Source organism: Streptopelia decaocto, assembly GCF_964273445.1.
Source record: "Streptopelia decaocto genome assembly, chromosome: 3".
In the NCBI taxonomy this organism is placed as follows: Eukaryota; Metazoa; Chordata; class Aves; order Columbiformes; family Columbidae; genus Streptopelia; species Streptopelia decaocto.
In genome coordinates, this window is record NC_138656.1 from 88,703,645 (window position 1) to 88,724,513 (window position 20,869).

At 54.1% G+C, this 20,869-nt stretch overlaps 1 protein-coding gene across 1 annotated transcript; it reads right to left on the reverse strand.

Annotated features, from left to right (window-relative positions):
• Positions 1-13,109: 13,109 nt before the first annotated feature.
• Positions 13,110-17,290, reverse strand: LOC309438059 (SUN domain-containing protein 3-like; the record flags this gene model as incomplete). Its single annotated transcript, XM_082048966.1, has 7 exons — positions 17,187-17,290; positions 16,517-16,725; positions 16,043-16,127; positions 15,538-15,653; positions 14,534-14,701; positions 13,945-14,037; positions 13,110-13,265 (listed from the first exon to the last, which is right to left on the reverse strand). Exons 1-7 carry the CDS (start codon positions 17,239-17,241, stop codon positions 13,110-13,112), a joined length of 882 nt encoding a protein of 293 aa, XP_081905092.1. The 5' UTR covers positions 17,242-17,290.
• Between the last annotated feature and the right edge of the window lie 3,579 nt (positions 17,291-20,869).

Genomic DNA, 20,869 nt, shown 5'->3' on the forward strand with positions numbered 1-20,869 from the left:
GAGCCAAAGAGAGCTCGACAACACCTGCCAAAGCCTGATAGGGCCTTTACAAAGCCTGACAGACCCCGACAGGGCTCAACAAAGCTTGACAGGGCCTGACCACACCTGACAGAGCCCAAAGATCCCAAGAGAGTCCAAGAGGGCATGAAAGAGCCCTGCAGAGCTTGACATAGTTCGACAGGGCCCAAGAGAGACCAACAGAGGGTCCATCCATCACATCCATCATGGATGTGAGGTGAGATGTACCCAAGTAAGCACAAACAACATCAGCTGTTCCTGGGAGTTCCATGAAGGCCTGTGGGACAGACAGTGTCTTGAGGTCACTTCATGTTGGCAGAAACATCCTATGGGAAACCACCTGAATGCAGCACTGGGTTGTGCTTCCTTGAACTGTGATCCCCGTGTCCATTCCTCATGGCGTGGGACATCTCAGATGAGTGCAGAGCAGGGTGACATGCCACAGGGCTGAGGTGCCTCCCATCCTTTGGGAGTGGCAACAGGTGGCCAGAGGGAAACCAAGACTACGGCCTCTATGTGCAACAGGGAAAGATTCTGTCTCTGAACATCCCACTCAGAGAGGTTCTGGGGTCCTTGGAAAAGGCAGACATCCAACCCAACTTCAAGAAGGGCTCTTTATTAAAACCCAGCCATTTTCCTCAAGAAGACCTGCTCCTCCACCTGGTTTAGCGCCAGCAGCACAGGGCTCTCAGGATCCATCGTGATCTTGGCCGCTTCCATGAAGAGCGCACGATGACAAGGGTCTGAGCTGCCAGGAAGCAGATGGAGGGTTCACTGTCCTTCTCCAAGGGTTCAATGGCTGCAAGAGAAAGAAGCAGAGCCCAGGTGACCTCTCATGTCTGGCCCCCAGGAATCCCCTCCCGACCACGCTCCCTACTCACCTCTGCAGATCACAGACAGCTTCTCGTTGTCCCTCAGGTGCCGCACAGCCAGCCCTGGGCACAGAGCTCCATCAGCCCCTGCTCCCTCCCCTCATCAGGGCTGAGCCCAGGGGAGAGCAGGAGCTGAGATGGCAGCCACCAAGCCCACCTGTGTGGGCAGGGCTGGGAGGGGAGGCCAAGGCCCTGCACGGGGCAGCAGGGGCTCTGGCAGGCACAGGGCTGCTCCTTGTGCCAGGGCAGCGGTGGGGACTGGGGCCAGGCTGCTAAGAGAGGGACCCTGGGGACTGTGACTCACCAATGAACCTCAAGGCCGCCTCTCGCAAGCTGGCCTGAGCATCCCTCAGGTATGGCAGGCTCTGAATCAAGAACTCTTGAGCTCTGCTTCTGTCCTGCTCCAGCTGGAGAGAGCACAAGAGTGTGAGCACGTCAGTGTCCCTCCCCACTTGGCTGGATCAGTCTCTCCTCCCAGGAACGCCCGTTCCCCGTCCCCTCCGGCCATTCCCATGTTCCAGCCAGGAGCCCTGTGGGGCTGAGGCTGAGAGAGAGACAGACACAGGAGGAGGAGTCCCAGGGGTGCTGAGAGCCCTCCCTCCCAGTGGGTGCAGGGAGGGCAGCGGGACAGAGAGAAGAGCCCTTGGGGGCTCTGTTCTTGAGGACAGGGAACAAGGATGCAGCTCGGGGCGGCAGCGGGACGGGCGAGGCACATCTGCAGAGCCCACAGCACAGATATGTGCATTTGTCCAGCCTGGGCCCTGGGCCTTGGGGGTTGTCCTCACCAAGCACTCTCCAATCCTCCATTTCTGCTGTGTCTGCACCAGGTGTTCCAGCTGTTTCCACTTGAGGAGCTCTGCTGCACCAAGGAGGGCTTCCCTGGCGACCTACGGAACAGCAGAAGCTGGGAGATGGCAGTAGGTCTGGGGAAGGAGATCTGGCATCACCCTCCTCTGGGCTTTGTTCCTGGGGTGATTCTGCCCTTAGGGAGCTGAGACATGCTCTGGCCCAATCATCCAGGGCTCTCTTCCCTGCATCACTGCTCAGCTTTGAAATCTGTACCTTGGCCACGCTCTGCGTTTGGTCACTCATGCGGAAGAAGAGTGGGAGCAGGCCAAGTCGCACCATGTTCTTCATCTTTCTCTTGTTGTTACCCACCAACACCTTCATCAGGTCTCTGAAGAGGCTGATGGAGATCTCTCTCAGCTGGCTCAGCTCCTGGAAGGGAGAAGCACAGTAGGACCTGAACATCTGCAGCCCTCGGCCCACAGTGAGCAGAAGCTCCTGCATGGCTGATGTGAGGGGAGATGCTCCAGGGCAGCATTCTGCACACTGCAGTTGTGGGCCAGATCTGCGGCCCTGGGTCCATGAAGAGCCACTCAAGAGACTTGTTCAGGCATTGCTTGTGCCTCAAAGTGCTCTCCCAGCCACCCAGTCTCTCCCACCAGCTTCAGCAGCCATGGTGGGGAGGAGCTGTGAGAGCAGCTGGCAGAGAGAAGCTGGGCTGGGCTGCAGAACACAGAAACCATCCCACAAGAGCCTCACGGAGAAAGCAGAGAAGAAGCCCCTGCTCCGCGTGGCTGGGCTGAAGGGCAGCTGTCATTGTCCAGTTCTCATCCACAAGGCTCAGGCTTATATATCAGCCTTACATCATCAAAAAAGGGCGGGAGAAATTCTGCCAGCAGCACAGCCATGGGGGTGGCCTCCTCCCTCTCCAGCTGAGCCATCACGTTTCTGAAGACCACCAGAGCCTTGATCTTGATAGCCTTATTGCCGTACTTCAGGACCCACATCAGGTCTGGCAGCATGACCTTCATTTTTCTTGCCTGTATGAAAAAGAGAGTTGCCCTCTTGGGACCAGGTCGATGCCTGGAGAGCTCCCCAGGCAGCCACCAGGCCCCACCATGGCAGGGAGGGCCTTTGGAGCAGTCACCCCCACGCCTGACTGCCAGCCAAGGCCAAGCCCGAACCCACTGCCCCGGCCCTTGGCTGCCAACATGGCTGCCCTTGGTGAGGCCCTACTCACCATCTCGTCTCTCTCTGACAGCGTCATCATGCCCCTGAGCAACAGGGAGAGCACCGTTGGTCTTCGTTGCCTCAGAAACCTACTGACTAGGTACATTGGAGCAAACTCCTCATCTTGCAGGTCACTGCTGGCCAGTATCTGAAAGCAAGCCAGCAGTGAGTGACTGGCAGAGCTGGTGGGGCTCCTTGCACCGTGCAGCTCCTGGGGCACCAGGAGCTTTTTCCAGTAACTCACAGCCAAGCGAAGGATGGCGGCGTCCCCCCGCTGTGTATATAACATCCTGCAGTGCCGGTCCTGGAGTTGGATGTGCAGCTCCTTCAAAATGTTCTGCAAGGTCTGGGGCACGGAGAACATCACCTCCCACAGTGCCAGGGCAGTCCTGCAAGAGAGCGCGCTGTCAGCAGGGCAGCCTGGGCCACAGCAGCGTGTCCAGGCTCAGCACTGCAGGACGCTTGGGATGCCCTGGGCAGCAGCAGAGGGCTGAGCTGGTGCTCCCATGGGGCTGGCAGGAGTGCACTGGGGGGCTCTGGGCTGTCTTGCTCAGCTGTGGCTGCTGCGGGCCTGGCTGACCCCCAGCGCTGGCAAATGTGGTGGGATGGAGCGTCCTGTTCCTCGGCGGTGTCCTGCAGGATTCCTTGACGCTGGCAGCCAGAGCGTCTCCAGGCCCCTCTCCCCACAGGGAACAAGCCCTCATGGCTTTTGGGGCCAGTACCTGTCTCCTGGTGGCGCGATTGTCAGCAACGTTGAGACCACCTCCCCAGGGCATTTGTCAGCCATCTCGACAATTAGGGACTCCACACTCTGCCGGGCTGCTGTCGTGTTTATGCTCTCCAGGTTTCTGTGGATGCAGCTCGTGATCTTTGGTACCTGGAGGGGACACAGGTGAGGATGGCGCTGCCACTGGAGTGCAGCCATTTTTTCAGCTGTCCTTCCCATCCCTCTCTGCCGCCTCCATGTGGCTTCACTTTTCCGAGACACCGGGATTTGAGAGGAAAAGATGGATGGAGGGAGGAACAAGGCCTGACAGGGCCAAAGGGCAATCCAGCCAAAGGACACTTACATCCACCAGCCAGAAATCACAGTTTCTCTTGACCACGTTCAGCATGTTCCTGGCCGCCTCCTTGTCAAAGGTGCTGGAGTCTGTCATTGCCTCGATGAACACCAGGACCACGTCCGTTTTCTCGGAACGCTGGAGGTATTCTGCAAAGATCTATGGGAAGAAGGGAGGCAGCGAGGCCAAGTCACACCCAGCATCCTGATGCTGCTGCTTAGCCGGGCAGTGCCAGCAGCCCTGCAGAGACACCCGGCGGTGCTGCAACAGTGCCTGCAGCAAAACTGGGAGCAGGGGCGGCAGTGACTGCTGGGGAGGATGAGAAGAGAGTCCCTGGGGTGAGGGAGAAGGTTTGCGCTCATGGGCACAGGGTGCTGGCCCTGCCGGGAACCAGGGCTTGCTGGTGGCCAGGAGGACTGGGGCTGCTGCTGGGACACTGGAGCACACCCTCGCATCGTCCCTGCTTGGGGACAGCAGGAACCCTCTCAGCTGGGACCATGCCAGCCCCGCTGATTGTGGAGGCCTTTGCTCACACAAGGCCCCTGCTGATGCCACAGCCAAGAGTGCCAGCCAGAGCCGGGAGCTCGTTACCTCGATAATGTGAGCAGCACTCGGCGAAGAACGCAAGGAGGTGGTCTTGGCTTCACAGTCCTCCTGGAGATGTGCGTTCTCCTCTGGCAGTGTCGCGCCTAAAAAGCGGGGAAACACACAACAGTTGGTAAGACACAGCAGCTTCCCCAGTACCGGGAAGAGCTTTGAACTTGGAATGGCTGAGGAGAGAGGTCATGTCAGCGCAGGAGGTGGTGAGAGTCATGCCATGGAAAGCCAGACCTGCCTACAGTGTACGTGTGTGAATGCTCCTGGCTGTGGAAACTCCAAGGCCCTAGAGCTCTGTGTGCAGTCCCACAGCACAGTCCCCATGGCTGGAGTAACATGGGGGATGTTGGGGACGGCTCGCATGGCTGGAGTGCTGCGGGGCAGGGATACAGGACCCTCGGGAGAGATGGCAAGATGCAGCATAACTGTGTCCTGTGCTCCTAAAGAGCAGCTCAGCTGCACGTGACCATCACAGTCTGGGAGAGAGCGTGGGGGTCAGGAGCAGAGGAGGGGCAGTGCTGGTGACACGGAGGTCCATCCAATGCCAAGGAAGATGAGCAGAGGTAGTGGGTGATGTGGGCGTGCAGAGGGACCCATCCCACCACAGCTTCTCTTACAGTGTTGCTGATGCTTGAATTGGAAGAGGAAACAAAGAGCGTCCAACGCCAAACAGCTGGTCTCTTCTTCCTTGAATGACAGGAATAGGAGGAGATGTCCTAGCAGCTGTCCAAGGATTGGCATCTGGATCTCAACATAGGAACCATTTCTGTCCTCATCTGGATCAGCCTGGGCAAAGGAGAAGGAAGAGCAGAAGGGCTGAGGCATGTGGGGCCAAAGCCCTGAACACAAGAATGTGCCCAGGACTGGATCAAGGCAGGTCAGAGCTTGACAGGGCCCTGCAGGTCCCGTCTCTCAAAACAGCCCCACACAGGCAGAGCTGCCAGACCTGGGCTCCCGCCATGCTCAGTGGACAGTCCTGGCCGACACAGGACTGGGGCAGAGCTGGGTCCTGGCAGAGCAGGGTGTGCCTGGTCCTTACCTTCAGTGAGGAGTAGTTGGCCAGCAAGAAGCTCAGCAGCCTTATCCTGCCCACGGCCCTCTCCCTCACACATGCTCTCTCAGAGGTGGTGAAGGTCAAGAGCATCTGGGGAGAGAGAAGCTGCTGGTGAGCCTTGGGAGCAGCCACCGCTCCAGCAGAAGCAGCACTGCTCAAGTCCAGGGTTGGACTAGCCCAGTCCATTAAGGCTTCTTCTGATCATGAACAAAGCCTGTAGTTGGGTTCCTGCCCTCGGACCCCTCGCAAGCTTGGGACAAATGCCCCAGGCCAGCCCTGTGGCCAGGCGGGAAGGCAGGTGTCACCCTCTGTGGCCACTGTGCTGCAGAAGAGCCTGGCGGGCAGCCCCTGGTTCCCCGGGGAGGTGGGCACCCTCCCGGCAGCGCTCTCTCTGCACGGCACCGGGTAGGACTGTCCACTCCAGAGTGGACACCCTGTCCCCCCAGGGTGAGGAACAGCCTTTTTGAAGCCCACTCTTTGCACATGCCAGACCTGGAAGATATCCTGCATCTTCTTGCTGACTTCGGAGGCAGGAGAGTTGAACACCAAAACCACAAGCATGCTGTCCACAGCCTTCATGGTCTGCAAGGAACACAACACGTTGTAGCCATGTTTCCTGCCATCCCTCTCACCCCCAGGCCTACAGGAACTGGGTGAAGGGACAACGGTGGGAAAGTAAAGCTTATCTTGGATCTCTGGTCATAGCACAGCACGGGGTGACCTGGGAGCAGCCCAGAGGGACCGGGGCTCCTATAGCTCTCCCAGCACTTACCATGAAGTAGAGGTATGGTTTCAGGTCCCTCATTTCCTCTTTTGGAGGAAGCAGGAAGAAGCTAGAAAAGCAGGCCCTGATGAGGCTCATGTCTTTGCCTTCCAGCACCTCCTCCACGAAGCTGCAAAGAGAGAGGACCCAGTCAGACACTGGTGCTGGGAGCAGTGCCTGGAGGCCTCGTGCAGGTGGACATGGGGCTCTGGGGCAGGAGTCAGCGGGAGGGTGGACAGGTACCTCATGTCAGCCATGGCAAACATAGCAATTCGCTGCACCACTGTGGGCAGTTGGTCCCTGGGCTCCTCTTCCAGCAGCGCCTGTAGACCACAGCTGGGATGGGACCTGGCAGCTGCCAGCACCCAGCGCCACCAGCCTCCGGACCTGTGCAGCACTGTCCTGACAGGGTGCCGGTGCTGGGGGCATTGCCCACTTCCCCAGAGCCACCGGGTATCCACTCACCTTGTTATTCTCTGCCAGCTCATATCTCTCGCACAAGAGATCAAGGGCCTGGGACAAGTCGTTGTATGTTGCGGCTTTGAAGATCATGGCAATGCATTGAAAGAACTCCATCTTCTGTTCCTCATCCTGGCAGCCAGGGGACAGAGAGACAAACAGGGAGCATGAGATGGGAACACACGGCCAGCGGCACTTCAGCATGGGGGTGCAGTGCCAATTAGCACCCTGGGAGAAGCAGCTCTGCCCAGCCAGCACCCTCCAGCAGCCCCGCAACAGAGCCCCTGTCAGCAGACACTGGCTCAGCCGCCTTCCAAATGACCACAGTTACCTTTTCGGGGCTGCTGACAAAGGACACGATGGAGTCCATGTGTTCTGGTTCAACCTCAGACGTGGGCAACCAGCCAGCGTCTAATAAAGGAGGAGAGCGGGGAGGGCTGCAGAGAGGGTTTGCAGGCGGCACAGAGCAGAGGAAGGAGCTCTGCCCCATGTCCATCCCAGTGCCCGCTGCCCTGGCACACGGTCTTCCCATGCATGTCAGGGCTGGAGGGTGCCTGGCAGACTGGCTGAGATGCTGGAGCCAGACAGGACGGGGAAACCCCCCAGTGCAGCGGGTGAGGAACTCGCTTCAGACGGGCAGGAAAGGTCCCTGTCCCACAGCACGGCTGCCTCCTGCCCACCCAGCTGCCTCTCGCTGCCAGTGCCCTGGAGCAGGAGCTGGGTCCCCTCTGCCCACAGAAGCTGTGCTGGTGCCAGCTCCCAGCTCAGAGCAGCCCTGGACTTCAGGCAGCATAATCACCACCCATGGGAACCCCCTGCCAGCGTCTGGGGAAACGTGATCCCGGTGTGGAGCAGAGAGCGATAGCTGGGCCCCACCCTGGCCAGACAATCAGGGCCCCTCACTCACCGATCTCCAGTGGCTGGACCACATCAACCTGGTTGGGCTCCAGTGGAGATCTGACCTCCTGGGGAGCCCCAACCTCCTCCTGCCAGGCCACCCTGGGGCGGCTGGGGGGTCTCTCCGCCATTTTTGCACACAAAGGCTAGGACTAAGGATGGGGAAGGCGGATGCTTCGGCAAAATGCCTTGGTGCTGCAGCTCTGCCAGAGGCAGCGATGAAAGGTGTGGGCTGCGCTCGTGTGCTCCTCGTTGGGGAAAGACGTGAGCTGCGCTCAGGAGCTCCTTGCTCCAAGTCTGCCTGGGGCAGCAGAGACTCTGCCGGGGGCAGCTAGAGCTAGGTTGTGGTTGGACTCGATGATCTTAAGTGTCTCTTCCAACCAAAAAGATTCTCTGATTCTCTGAAAGACGTGGGCTACGCTCGGGGGCTCTCGCCAGCTCCGTGCTCACACCCTGTCCCGTCACCGTCCTGTCGGACAGTGTGGGCTGGGCCCGCAGCTGCGCTGAGCACGTGCAGGGCAGTGGGTGTCACCAAGTGAGGTCACATAGGGCCCCACTGTGACCCTGCGCCTGGGGAGGGAGGCCAGGGTGTGCCCTTGGGAGGCACATGCCAGCTCAGCCCTGGGCACCTGGCTTCTCTCAGGGTGGCCATGGCTAAATTTCAATGCCAATTTCTAAACCCATTGCTCTGAGCATAGGCTTTAACAGTCCATTGCACCGCTCCATTTTCCCAGTGGCTGGTGCATGATGGGGATGTCACAGACCCACTCAATGCCACGGTCCTTGGTCCAGACGTCTATGAGGATGTTCTGGAAACGAGTCCCGTTGTCTGGCTCAGTTCCCTCTGGGCTACCGTGTCACCACAGGACTTGCTTTTCAATGCCCAGGGCAGTGTTGCGGGCAGGGCTGTGGGACACGGTGCATGTTTCCAGCCATTCGGTGGTGGCTGCACCACTGTAAGCACAGAGCTCTTGCCGTGGCAGGTTTGTGTCAGTGTGATATATTCAATTTGCCAGGCCTCCCCATGTTTACACTTTAGTCATCGCCCCCCATACCACACAGGCTTTGACCGCTAGGCTTGTTGGATCGTAGCACCTGTTTCACAACGGCGAATGACCTGTGCAAGAGCGTGCATGGTCAAGTCCACCCCTCGACTGTGAGTCCATCCATATGTTGCATCCCTTCCTCAATGACCTGAGGCATCGTGGGCCCAGTGGGCCATCAATAATTCACCTTCATCTTGCCAGTGCAAATCTACTTCAGCCACTTTAACCTCAGCAGCTCGATCCCCCTGCTGCTTGTTCGGATCAGATTCTCCAGTGGACCGACTCTTGGGCACATGGGCTTCTACGAGGCAAACTCTCACAGGCAGGTTCTCCAGCCGGGCAGCAATATCTCGCCATGATTCAGCAGCCCAGATGGGTTGGGCTCTGCCCTGCCAGCAGCTCCGCTTCCATTGCTGGAACCAGCGCCACGGGGCATTTCCCACCATCCATGAGAGAGCAGAGATGAAGCTGCTTAGATTCTGGGGCCTCTTCAGCCCCTGTCAGGATGGCGGGTGCTGGGTCTCGTGGGTCCTCTGCCCCACAGCATGGGCTGTGGCCCACGGTACAGCAGGGGCCACAATGGTCGGACGCTGTTGGCAGCAAGAAGCCAGCTGGCCCATGGCTGCAATCCAGCGGCACAGCCCGGGATACTGACTGTGTGAGCGGGTGGTGCCACGGACACGCGGGGTCTGGAACATGGGGGTGGCCGGGGGACGGGAGGGACAGGGAAGGTGGCAGAGAGGAAGGGGCCTCGGGCCTGGGCCGGGGCTGCTCGAGTTCGGAGCAGTTTTTAAAAAATAGTGTAGCTTTAGTTTCTACTGGGAGGGTGTCTTCTGTGTGCCGTTGAGATTTCACACATATTATACCAATTTCTTTATTCTCCCTGTTCAGTTGCCTTCGACACGTATCATGTTATGTCCATAGGCAACCATCCAGAATTTGTATTTAGTTTTGATATTCTTAGGTATTACGGTTGAGACGGACAAACGACATACACCAAGTTCTTAGGTAAAAACAGCAGTCTTCGTTTATTGCCACAAATAACTTTTTATATATTTTTACCAGCTCAAGTGTCCTTTTGCTATTGGTTACAAGTTGCAGTAGTAACATCTCATTGGCTAATTTTGCTGTCATCAGTGTCACTCTTTTACTCCCTTCTCTCTCATGGGTACACCTCAATATCTCTGGATACGCCTGTAGTTCCATCTTTCTCACAGGTAGGCCTTAATATCTTCAAGGCTAATTTCTGTTCCCATGGCCTCCCTTAGGGAATCCACAGACTCACCATAGTCCCCCACAAGATACCAAACTGAGGGTGTCAGTTCATCCCCGGGGTCACACACACGTGCCACACGCATTTCCTCCATCGCCTCCTCCTCTGGTGACACACAAGTGTTGACAGCACATGAGGTTTTGATAGGAATCTCTCCAAGCACTTCAGTTTCTCCCTGGATATTCCAAAGGCACCTGAGTCACATTTGGACAGGGACAGCCATAGCCCACTCCATGAGGCTCTGTATGGGGATATAGTGGAAGATTTGGGGAGGGGGTTAGTTAAATGTAAATACGCTCAAGTGACTTGGCACTTGTCTGCAGAAAAAGCACATACATCACACTAATTGTTTTCCTGACCTTGTGTGCTTGATGAGTAGAACCTCTGTGTTAGAGAACATAGGCCTGTGAGAAACTCCAGGCACCTTATCACTATGTCTGAGATTCCTGCTTGGTTGTGAGAAAGAGCGGGAAGCTGCGCCTGCCTGAAGCCTTGAAATACAGGCGAGCTCAGCAGGCCCGGTGATCTTCCAGCAGGGCTGAACTGACCAGCGCCTGCATCTCCGCTTCTGTCACCTCTGCCTGGGAGCTCAGGTGTGGCTTCGGAGATCCCCCAGTAGAGAGGGAACTAAAATAAAACTTTCTCTTTGCAAATGCATTTGTGGCCTCTGGCTCTTCTTGCGATGTGCCTGCGTATGTGTACACAGGCTCTGCAAACAAAACAGTGCTCTTGCCCATGGCACTGTGCCAAATGCTTTACTGAAGTCAAGGTAGACCACATCCACCGCTCTGCCATCATCTATCCACCTTGTTATTTACTCATAAATGGTGATGAGGTTGGTCAAGCATGACTTCCCGATGGTGAAGCCATGTTTACTGCCCTTAATGATCCTCTTACACTTGAGATGGCACCAAGGGTATGTCATTCCATCAGTTTCCCAGGGATGGAGGTGAGGCTGACTGGTCTATAATTACCCGGGTCCTCCTTCTTGCCCTTTTTGAAGACTGGAGTGACATTTGCTTTCCTCCAGTCCTCAGGCACCTCTCCCATTTCCCAAGACTTGGCAAAGATGATGGAGAGTGGTCCAGCAATGACTTCAGCCAGCTCCCTCAGCACCTGCGGGTGCATCCCATCTGGACCCATAGATTTATGGATGTCCAGATTGCCTAACTGCTCCCTAACCCAGTCCTCATCAGCTGAGGCAAACTCCTCATTGTTCTGCCTTCCTCTGGGGCCTCAGCGGTATGGGGCTCCTCAGGACAGCCTCTGGCAGAGTAAACAGAGACAAAGAAGGCATTCTGTAACTCTGCCTCCTCTGTATCTTCTGTCACTAGGGCACCCACCTGGTTCATCAGTGGGCCTACATTGCTTCTGGTGTTACTTTTATCTGCAACATATTTGAAAAAACTCTGTTATCTTTGACCCCTCTGCTGTCACCATGACTATACCAGCTGTCTGATGTGCTTTCTGACCTCATGGACCCTCTCGTCCTGCCTCCCTCCTGCTGTTCAATCCTGTTCCTGCAAGAGAAGTGACAACCAGTCAGTGTCCCCTCTGTGGCACCTGGACCTTCCAGAGCTGGATGGCTGGTGGGAACTGTCACCATCAGCCAAGGCTCCGTGTGAAGTCTTCTCCTGGCACAGCAACAGCTCTGGCTGTGCCTGGTGAGCACCACGCTGTCCCAAGGAGAACAGCAACACTGGCAGTGACTCCTGGGCAATGTCCAGCTGGGCAGTAGATGATTTGAGGGCAGGTTGGCAGCAGACCCTGAGGCCGTGCCAGGGGTGGCCACATCTGTCTCCTCCCAGCAGCATTTTGGAAAGTCCCTTCCCAGCTGTGAGCGCCAGGCCAAGGGCACATGGCAGAAAGATCCCCCACCCGCAAGGGTCCCAGCCCCCCACTGGCCTCTGTCCCCAAACTACTCAGACTTGTGAACAGGCTCTGCTTCTACCTGAATTATCATCAGTTTTAAGAAAAAGAAACCAAACTAAAGTGTACTTCTGGATGAGGCTGGACTAGGTTCGGGATTAGTACCAGGGGTGCTGCAGGAGCAGGTGTCTCCCAGCATGGACAGGCCGGGGGGACCTGTCGACCCCCACCAGGGCCCAGTTCGGCAGCCCTGGGCCCGAGGGCTCAGCCCAGGGACAGCCCCACATCCAGGGTCAGAGCGGTTCCTGCTGCTGCCCTGAGGGTCACCAGCCCCAGTCAGCCCTGAGCCAGAGTGCAGGTGTCTGAGTTGGGCTGAGCTGGAAGGGGCTTGAAAACAGCTCATTGGGAGGAGGCGATGGAAGAAGGTGCCGTTTGTGTGGCACCGGGGATGAAGCGACACCCTCAGTTTGGTATCTGGACCCGTGCTGGGCTTGCACATGGACTAAGCCCCAGCTCAGAGCACAAATTGCTGTTTCCAGCCCTGGATGCCAAGTGCTGTTTCTGCTCTCTCCTCCCTGGTGCCAACCGAGCGCACAACTGCCCTGCCTGCTCCTGCCTTGGGGCTTGGGGAACTCGGGTGAAAAAAAAAGACAGACTCGTGTGGTTATGGGATCTCTTAAGTGTCCTGGGATTGCCTTGCTAAACACTCTGTAATGTTTCCTGGGCTATAAACATGATATGTGCCCAGAGAGGCAAATAAGTCCATGAACCAACTTTCCAGTTAAGGTTTCCATCTCACAAAAAAAAAAAAAAAACCACACTTCCATTTTCTCATTGGCAACAGACTGAAAGATAGAAGCTGAAGCAGCATCTGCCTCTTCTGAAAACACTCAGTTGATCCTTAGTTGCTTCCTGCACAGGAAACGTGTCGATTAATTTAATCTTTGGTGTACAGGCAGGGCCTTGCTGATATTCCTGTGTAGGCAGCAAGTGTGTGGATGTCAGGCTTTCTGCAGATTTGTAACTGAGTTTTCCTGTTTCTCTTAATAAGGAAAATCTTGCTGTGTATTTCTGAAGTCTCCCATAAGCTGGTGGGTTTAGAGAAGGACGGGGAGCTCCAGTGAGCTCAGGGAGGACCAGGCAGCATCACAGGCAAAGCAGACGGGAACTCGACTTGGTAAACATTAATGGAATTTATTGACAGATGAAACAAGAACATCTCCCCCATCTTTGGGCGGATCACCGTGCACCCTGAACCGATACAGGCAGGTGTAGTCCAGGTGGCCCCAGTTGCTCAGCACTTGCAGCCTGATGTAATTCACGACCCCAGGGAGCTCATTCTGCAATGACAAGAAGAAATGAGTCACCTTTTCCTCTCTGGCATGTGAGCGCTGACAGAAGTGCCACAGCAACGGCCTTGTTCAACAGCTTCCTTCCTGCTGCCCTGTGGGGCCTTTTGACCTGTCATGGTCAAGATGTTCCCTCATTGGGCCATGAGAACAGCAAAGGAAGAAGCAGCTACCAGATGCCTCAGCAAATACACTGGAAAGTTCTCGCCTGCTTTGAGGCACATGTTTCCACAGTCAGAAGACCCAGTGCTGGTGTCAGTATAATGTCTCGTTCCCTTCTCTAGAAAGCCACAGAAACAGAATGGCCTCCCTGTCACTACTCACTGCCAGCACCAACAGAATCCTCAGGAAGCCCAGTATTTCTGGTCTTTAACTGGCAAAACAGCAGTCGTGCATCCTACCAGATGTGGCCGCTTGTGTGCACTTGGGGTCTAGACAGTCAAGCTGATTCCAGCTTCAACTGTGGCGCTTCTAAGCACTAAGCACCCAAAATGAAAGAGAAGACCGGCAGTCCAGACATCTGCCACCAGGAAGTTAAAGCAGAAGAAAGGCCAGTGTGGCACACACTCAAGGACAGGGCTGCCTGTAGCCATTTGGCAGGGAAGCCTCTGCCCATCCAACTGCATTTCTCCTCCTCTCCTACAGTTCTCCTCCCTCTTTGTCCCCATACCTTCAGCTGGAAGGTCTGTCTGGGATTCATTGGCGCCAGGAAAGTGAACTGTCCCAGGAACATTCCCTGCTCCTCGTGTTCTTCCTTGAAGCCCTACAGAAAAACAGGGGTGGAGAAAACAAGAGCATCTGGTGCATCATGGAAGACTGAACTTCAGTCGGTGAACTACGGGGTTATTTCAGCTACATAGTCCAAGGACGATGACCACAAGGAAAAGATTTGAAGCTGCAGGTGGGCAGCACGCTACACTTGCCTACTCAACGAGTCCAAGCTGGAAGTCCGAAAAGGGAGGTAACCTGAGGATCACAAATGCCACTGGGATTGGAAGCCAAGAAGGTTTAGGACCATGTACTGTCCAGCTACTTTTCCTTGTGGCTCCTGGAGTAGCATCTTGCCCGAGCAGCTTTTTGTTTTTGAGTGGTACATTGAATAAAAGAGGAATAAAATGGGAAGGGAGCAACTCCAAGGACCCTGTTTCTTCTGAGAGTCAGGAGGAAGCTTCAGGCCACTGGACTCTTTGACCCATCTTCATTCCCTGCTTAGAAATTCTGTGCAACCCCCTGCCCCCAACTCCAGAGAAATCACTTACGTAGACAGCAAAGTCCTTTGGAGCTCCAGAGATACTTTCTCCGTGGAACGCTGTCCCTGAGACATGGTCCATGGTGACTGCTCTTGGAATGACTGGCACAGAGAGCTTGATGAACACGTGACCCTGACTTCCTGGGAAGGGCCAGCAGTTTCCAGGATGATTTTCTGGCTGAAAGGAGAAGAAGAAACTACATTGACATGGAGAAGGTTGCCCTGGCTGTCATTCCTGCCATGAGCATCAGAGGATTAATAATCATTTGGCCAATCAGTTCTGCTCTGAACCACAGCCAGTGCCTTCAGTCGGACTCTGTGGGTACCGAACACAGCAGCAGCTGTGAGAATTCACGTATCACAAAACCATTCCACAGAGAAGCCCTTCGATGGCTGGGAGCTGGGTGCGCTGGTTGTAGAAGCTCAGTGGCCTCTCCCGGTCCAAAGCCCTCACCAAAAACAAGCCAGGGTTGGTGTGGCTCAAAGGCCCCTGCCCAGAGCAGGTGGCAGCTCCGGGCCCACCTAGATGAACCTTTCCTGTCAGGGGAAGCACTCACTCCCTCTCATCCACTCCCACCTCCTTCCACTGGCACCAGCCAGCTCTTCAGATTGTGCAGGCAGCTCAGGAGCAGGGCCAGGACAGCTTGAGAGCCCAACATGGGACCCTCCAGCAGTGCAGACTCTCAGCACCTGCTGTTGCTCAGTAAGAACACATCCCAGAGCTCTGCAGGCTCCTCTGCCATTGTCCTTCCATGCCGTGCTGACAGTTTGCACAGCGAGTGGGCAGACACAGACTGCAGGAGCAGCCTGGCCAGGCAGAAGCTCCCGCGTAGAACCTGGGGCACTTTGGGAGAGGAAATACTCAGCAGGGAGACACAGGAGGAAAGCAGGTCCATGCGAGAAGGAGGCAGGAGAAGCAGCTTTGAGGATCAAAGATACAAGGAAAGGCAACTCTGAGCAGCATGTGTGGTTCATTATCCCGACCTATGTTTTACTGCTTCTTGGTGCTCCTACCTCCAGAATAAGCTCAGGGGACCTCATGTAATCCATCAATGGCAGTGAATAGAAGAAGAGTTTGGCTTTGGCGTTCCGGAGGGATGGAGAAGTCCTGGAATGAATGACAGCAGCCCCTGGAAATTAAAACATGAGCAGAATCATCAGGCAGTGTCAGGAGGAATATTGCACTCTTGACTTGGAAAAGGTTTCTCAGTTATCATCTATGTCCCACAGTTGTTTCCCCTCTTTCTTACTGGCACGGCCTCTCTGGAACACACAGCAAGGTGTCATTAAAATGTCGTATGGGGCCGTGGAAAAAGACAAGAACATGAACAAGGCTTTCTGAGTTTCCCATGGGGTCTGGCCCGTTACAGACTCTGTCAGTGGTTGCACTTTTAGGGCACAAATTGACCCTTGACTTCTCATCCCTTCTCTCATACCCCAGGGCAAGTTACAATACCCATCTTGCCAATCTGGACAGGAAGAGCTTTAGAACTGGTTTGTATGTACAATGTCACGGCACCTGCTGATTTCAGGGCGTAATCTGGCATCAGGACCTGGATTTCCACCAGATTCTCCAGGGCTTGATTGATGATCTCCTGAACAGCCTGGGAAGGAACACAAAGGACAGTGCCTGTTAGAAGGAAAAGGAATGAGGCAAGCAGCTCCCCTGCAAGGCCAGCCAAGTTGAACGGGGACAAGGCCCATCTCAGATGGAAGGAACACCCAAATTGCCTGGAAGGTCTTTCTCTCTAGTTCTCCTTTGAGGAGGACCCGAGATCTGGACGCAGAGGAAGGTACAACTCAGACAGCTGTCATTCCCGTCACGCTCTCTTTTCCCCATAGGGAAGTGTGGAGCAACAGGAAAAGGAAGTGTGGCCATGACAGCACTTGTTCCAGCAGCACCAGCCTGTTGGCTGTGACAGGGAATGGAGTAGGATACGTGCCGGAGGGAGGATAAATCCCCTGAGTAGATCCTTCTGCCTTGTGCCCTTACCCGTCCGGTAAAGCCTGGGAGCTTTGCCTGCTTCAAGCCTTCCTGTAGAGCCTGCTCCGCGACATCCTTTGTGCTCCAGCGCAGATGGTAAAGCTCTTCCTGGAGCTTATGAAGCTGGTCTGGCAGGGACAGGGTTTTGCTCAGGTCTTGTAACTGTGCTGCGGTGCTCCAGAGGCTTTCTTTGCCAAGTTGGCCCAAGTGGTAAATACCTGTGGGACACACACCAGAGCTTAGAACTTGGTCTAAGGCTGGGTTATGCCCCAGGGTGCCTGCTCCCCTTTCTGTGTCTCTCTCAAGTGCCCTAGTTGTCTCTCATTGTCTTTGACAGTGGCCATCATGGCATAAGGGCTTCACCACAGATGGACATTCCCTGCCCTGGACTGTGCTCCTTGTCCTGCAGAAGATTCTCAGCTCCCTGGGGCAGGAGAGCTCAGCCACGGCCTCTCCCTCAGCTGAAGAGAACTGGCTTAGCCCTCCTGGGGAAGGCAACTCAGCCGTTCTTCACCTCCCACCCATCCCACTGGAGCAGGGACTGGCACAGCTCTGTCGGGGACTTTCTGCTCTTAGCTGAGCTCCTCTGGTCACAGCAGGGGAAACGGAACATGACAGGATGGAGCCCCGAGTACCTCCTAAAGCACCGTACTCAGGTTGGAGCTCTACAGACACTCACCGAAAGAGAGCAGACCAAGAATCAGCACCAGCATCGTTGCTTTCTGAGTCTTCATCTTCCTACAGAGCAGATAAAGGAAAAGGCTGGTGAAGCTGGTGGTACTCGTGCAGATCAGCAGCAGAGTGGAGAGCAGCACCAGCGACTAAAAGCAGGAAGTGCAACAAGAGCTGTGGCCACACTTCCTCTCTGTGGGGCTGGACAGGGATTCTTTGGAAATGGAAGGGACATAATGAACGCCTGTTTCTCCTGCCCACCATCCGATGGGCACTTGTGCTGATCCTGTTCTCCACCCTCTCAAGAGAAGGTTCAGCCTGTGCCCCTACAGTTCAACAGCTGCCAGGTGGGGGGTGTGTGTCTCCCCTCTCGCAGCGTTTCTTTAGCAGCCGGGTTATCTCTGGCCCTTCTCTTGGCATAACTACAGACAGATGCAGACTGGGTAAAGAGGGAGGGAGGGCTGAATGTCAATGTGTGCTGGCAAGCAACGGGCAACCAAGGAAGTGCCAAAGAAACACTCTGGTGTCTGGGCCCTGCTGCCCTGAGCCTGATCTGCCAAGACACAGCACACACCACTCTGCAAGGGGGAAATTCCTACTGCCTGTTCCAGGAGGCTCTCAAAAGGCTCACAGTGTACACTTCATCAGGAATAAACAATCCCCTTCTGTTCTCCTAGAGAACTCCTTGCACTCCTTAGAGGATCTTAAGCCCCTTTCCTAAGGCAGAGCCCTGGTGAGGAGCTGACCAGGTTTCCCAAGGAAACCTCCTCTGTCAGGAACACAAGTGAAATCCACGGCCAAGAGAGGACACGGGGGTGTCCTTCTGGTCCGAGTGGAGAGGAAAACCAAGCAGGCTCAGGGACATAACCCACCCTGCAGAACACAATACAGGACGGAGCTGAGCTCTCACAATTACTACAGCAGGCTGTATCTGTGTTACCCCCTGGGACACTCTCTCTCCGATCCAAAATGGTGCTGTCTCTCATTCTGCAGAGATCAAAGGCTTTCTGGGCCCAGCCCTTGCATTCATGAAGAGACTGAAAGGTGGCTGCTGCCTTCCAACAGCTCCAGACCCAGCTCTCAGGCTGCCCTCATGTTCCTCTCCTGTCTGCCCTTCACCCACCCCAGCTGACGAGGTGGAAAACACACCTGGGAAAAGGGGAGAAAGATTTTTCAAACGTACCCATTCAGACCGTCAACCACCTCTGTGTGTTTCCTGGTACCTGCTGAGGTGCAGGTAACAAGCATCTTGCTCGCTCAGGAGTGAGCCAAAACCTCTGCAATCTCAGTTCCGTCAAGATCGAGAGTGACAAAGGCACAGGGAAACCCCTGGTCTTATACCCTGCTGTGCCGACCTCAGCACTGATGCTGCTTTGTGACATCAACGGCAGTGGCTGATGTCACAATGGAAGAGGCTGTGCCACGTTTGCAGGCAAAATCCAACCTGACAGGAGCGGGTCTTGCAGTCCTGTCTGCAAGGGAAGAAATCCTTCACCATAGAAAGACAGAAAAGGTACAGGAACATGTTAGAATCACAAAACTGTCCCCCACTCTTCCTCTTGCTTATCAAGGTTCAGATGATGTAAGAAAAAAAAAAAAAAAACACAAAAAAAGTGAGATAGCTGTTCTTATTTTATGGAACCCATTATATCAGCCACTTAACTTTCTAGTCCAACTCCAGTCTGAACCTCAGAATAAGAAATGCCATCTTAAAATTTCCAGGAAAAGGAAGGGCTTTGAAGTGGCAAGACCAGAAAAAGTTCATGAAAGCACCGCCATGCAAATACACATCTCAGATCACAGACCACCTGCCCCGTTACCTAAGGCACTGATGTTCTCAGCAGATTCGCAGCCACTGACATCTTGAAAATAGCACAAAGTCTCATGTTCTTTAGCACTGAGCATGTAGGTCAGAACTGGATCTGGTAAGAAAACCATCTGCAGTCAGTCTGGTTTCATTCGAGGACATCAGGACAAGTTCAGTTCACATTCACGAGGAATCACAGCAGGTCCCAACTGTCCCTGCAGACCCCAGCACGTCTCCTGTGCAGGGTCCTGAGGAGCAGGAGGCACAGAACAAGAAATCTCCCTCAAAAGAAGCCCCCAGCCACCTCTTTCACCAAGCTGCACAGAGCAGCAGCTGAGAACAACCTCTGCCACAACTACACCCGGCTCTGCTGTCTGCACCAGGAGACCAGCTCTGTCTTGGTTTTCTTAGTGACAGACTGAATCCAGTTCTGGTTTGCTGCAGGCTCCAGCCCAGGAATTCTGGGTGTCTCCTGCTGCTGCTGGAGCAGTTGTTTGCCAGCATTTTCAAGATTGGTTTTGCATATTTTGTATTATTTTCTCTATTTTATTAGTAGCACTAGTAAAACCTTATGTTTTCTTTCCAACCCTCTCTCTCTCTGTCCTTCTTTGCCTTCCAGCCACCTGTACTGAGTGGGGAGGAGGTGGGGGGCAAGGTGTTTGGCAGGGGACAGGGCATTAACAAAGCATCTGCTACAGTGTATTGTCGCCCTGCAATCAAACCTTGACAGGTGTTTACTCCCCTTCCTCCCATTAGCCAGGGCTGATCATTAGATATAAATCACATTTATTCTCAGGCAAATGTTTAGAACACGTCTGCCCTATACAGCAGCATTTCAGGTTCTTTCCCTGATTATACTGTTCAAGGGTCAAAACAAATGGATGTGAGGAGGATATATAAAATGCACATATAACATTATTTATTGTATAAGATGCATTACGTAAAAGGCAATATATTATTTAAAATATCCATCTTATGATTTATTATGCATAATGCATTTCCATACTACACATTATCAAGTATACCCACCTAGATCTGTGCAGCAAATTAATATTATTATATATTATATGGTGGCCACCATTGATTACGATATTCAGTCAGATTGTCCCTGGTTGCTGTTCCCCAGGGGGTCCAACAATCTTTTCCTAATGTCACAAAATGCATCCAAGGGGGACAATTTCTTCCGAAACCCTCCTGTCGATTGTCTGATACTCATCTCAGAATCACAATAACAGGCAATTGTAAAACCGTAAGTACTAAACAATACAATTAACCAAGACACAAGCAACAGCAACAACAATCACTAAATACACAAACGACACAATCACTAAGGGTAAGAAAAAAGCAATAAGCACTAAAGTTACCTTTACCAAACTACTGCTTTTTCATTTTTCTCTTTTAATTACTGTTTTCTCAGTCTTCCCTTTTTTTTAAAAATTTTTATTTTTATTTTTCTATTTTTCTTCTCTTTTTCTTTACTTTTTTAATTTTTGAAAGTCACCAAGGTAACCAAGCACCCAAGCACTGGTGTCCCCCCACGAGGCAGACAGCTCCACACGTCTCACTTGGGTCACAAGTATCGATACACCCAGTTCCAGAAATTACTACACACCTGCAGTGCTGGGGTCTCCATACATCTCACGTGGGCAGCATGCAAACCAAACCAAACCAAGCCAACAAAAAAAGTGCCTTATCTCTATTGATGGGGTCTTACCCACATTCAGGGCTGGTCCGAGGAACTGGGGTCTCTCCCAGGAATTCCCTGGTGCTGGCGTAAGGTTCCAGAGATCCTGGGATCCACGGGACGACAGGAGATTGTCCCGTCCTGAGTCGCCAGAAAATCATACCAGAAAGTCATCAAAATGACTCCTTAACACAGTTTT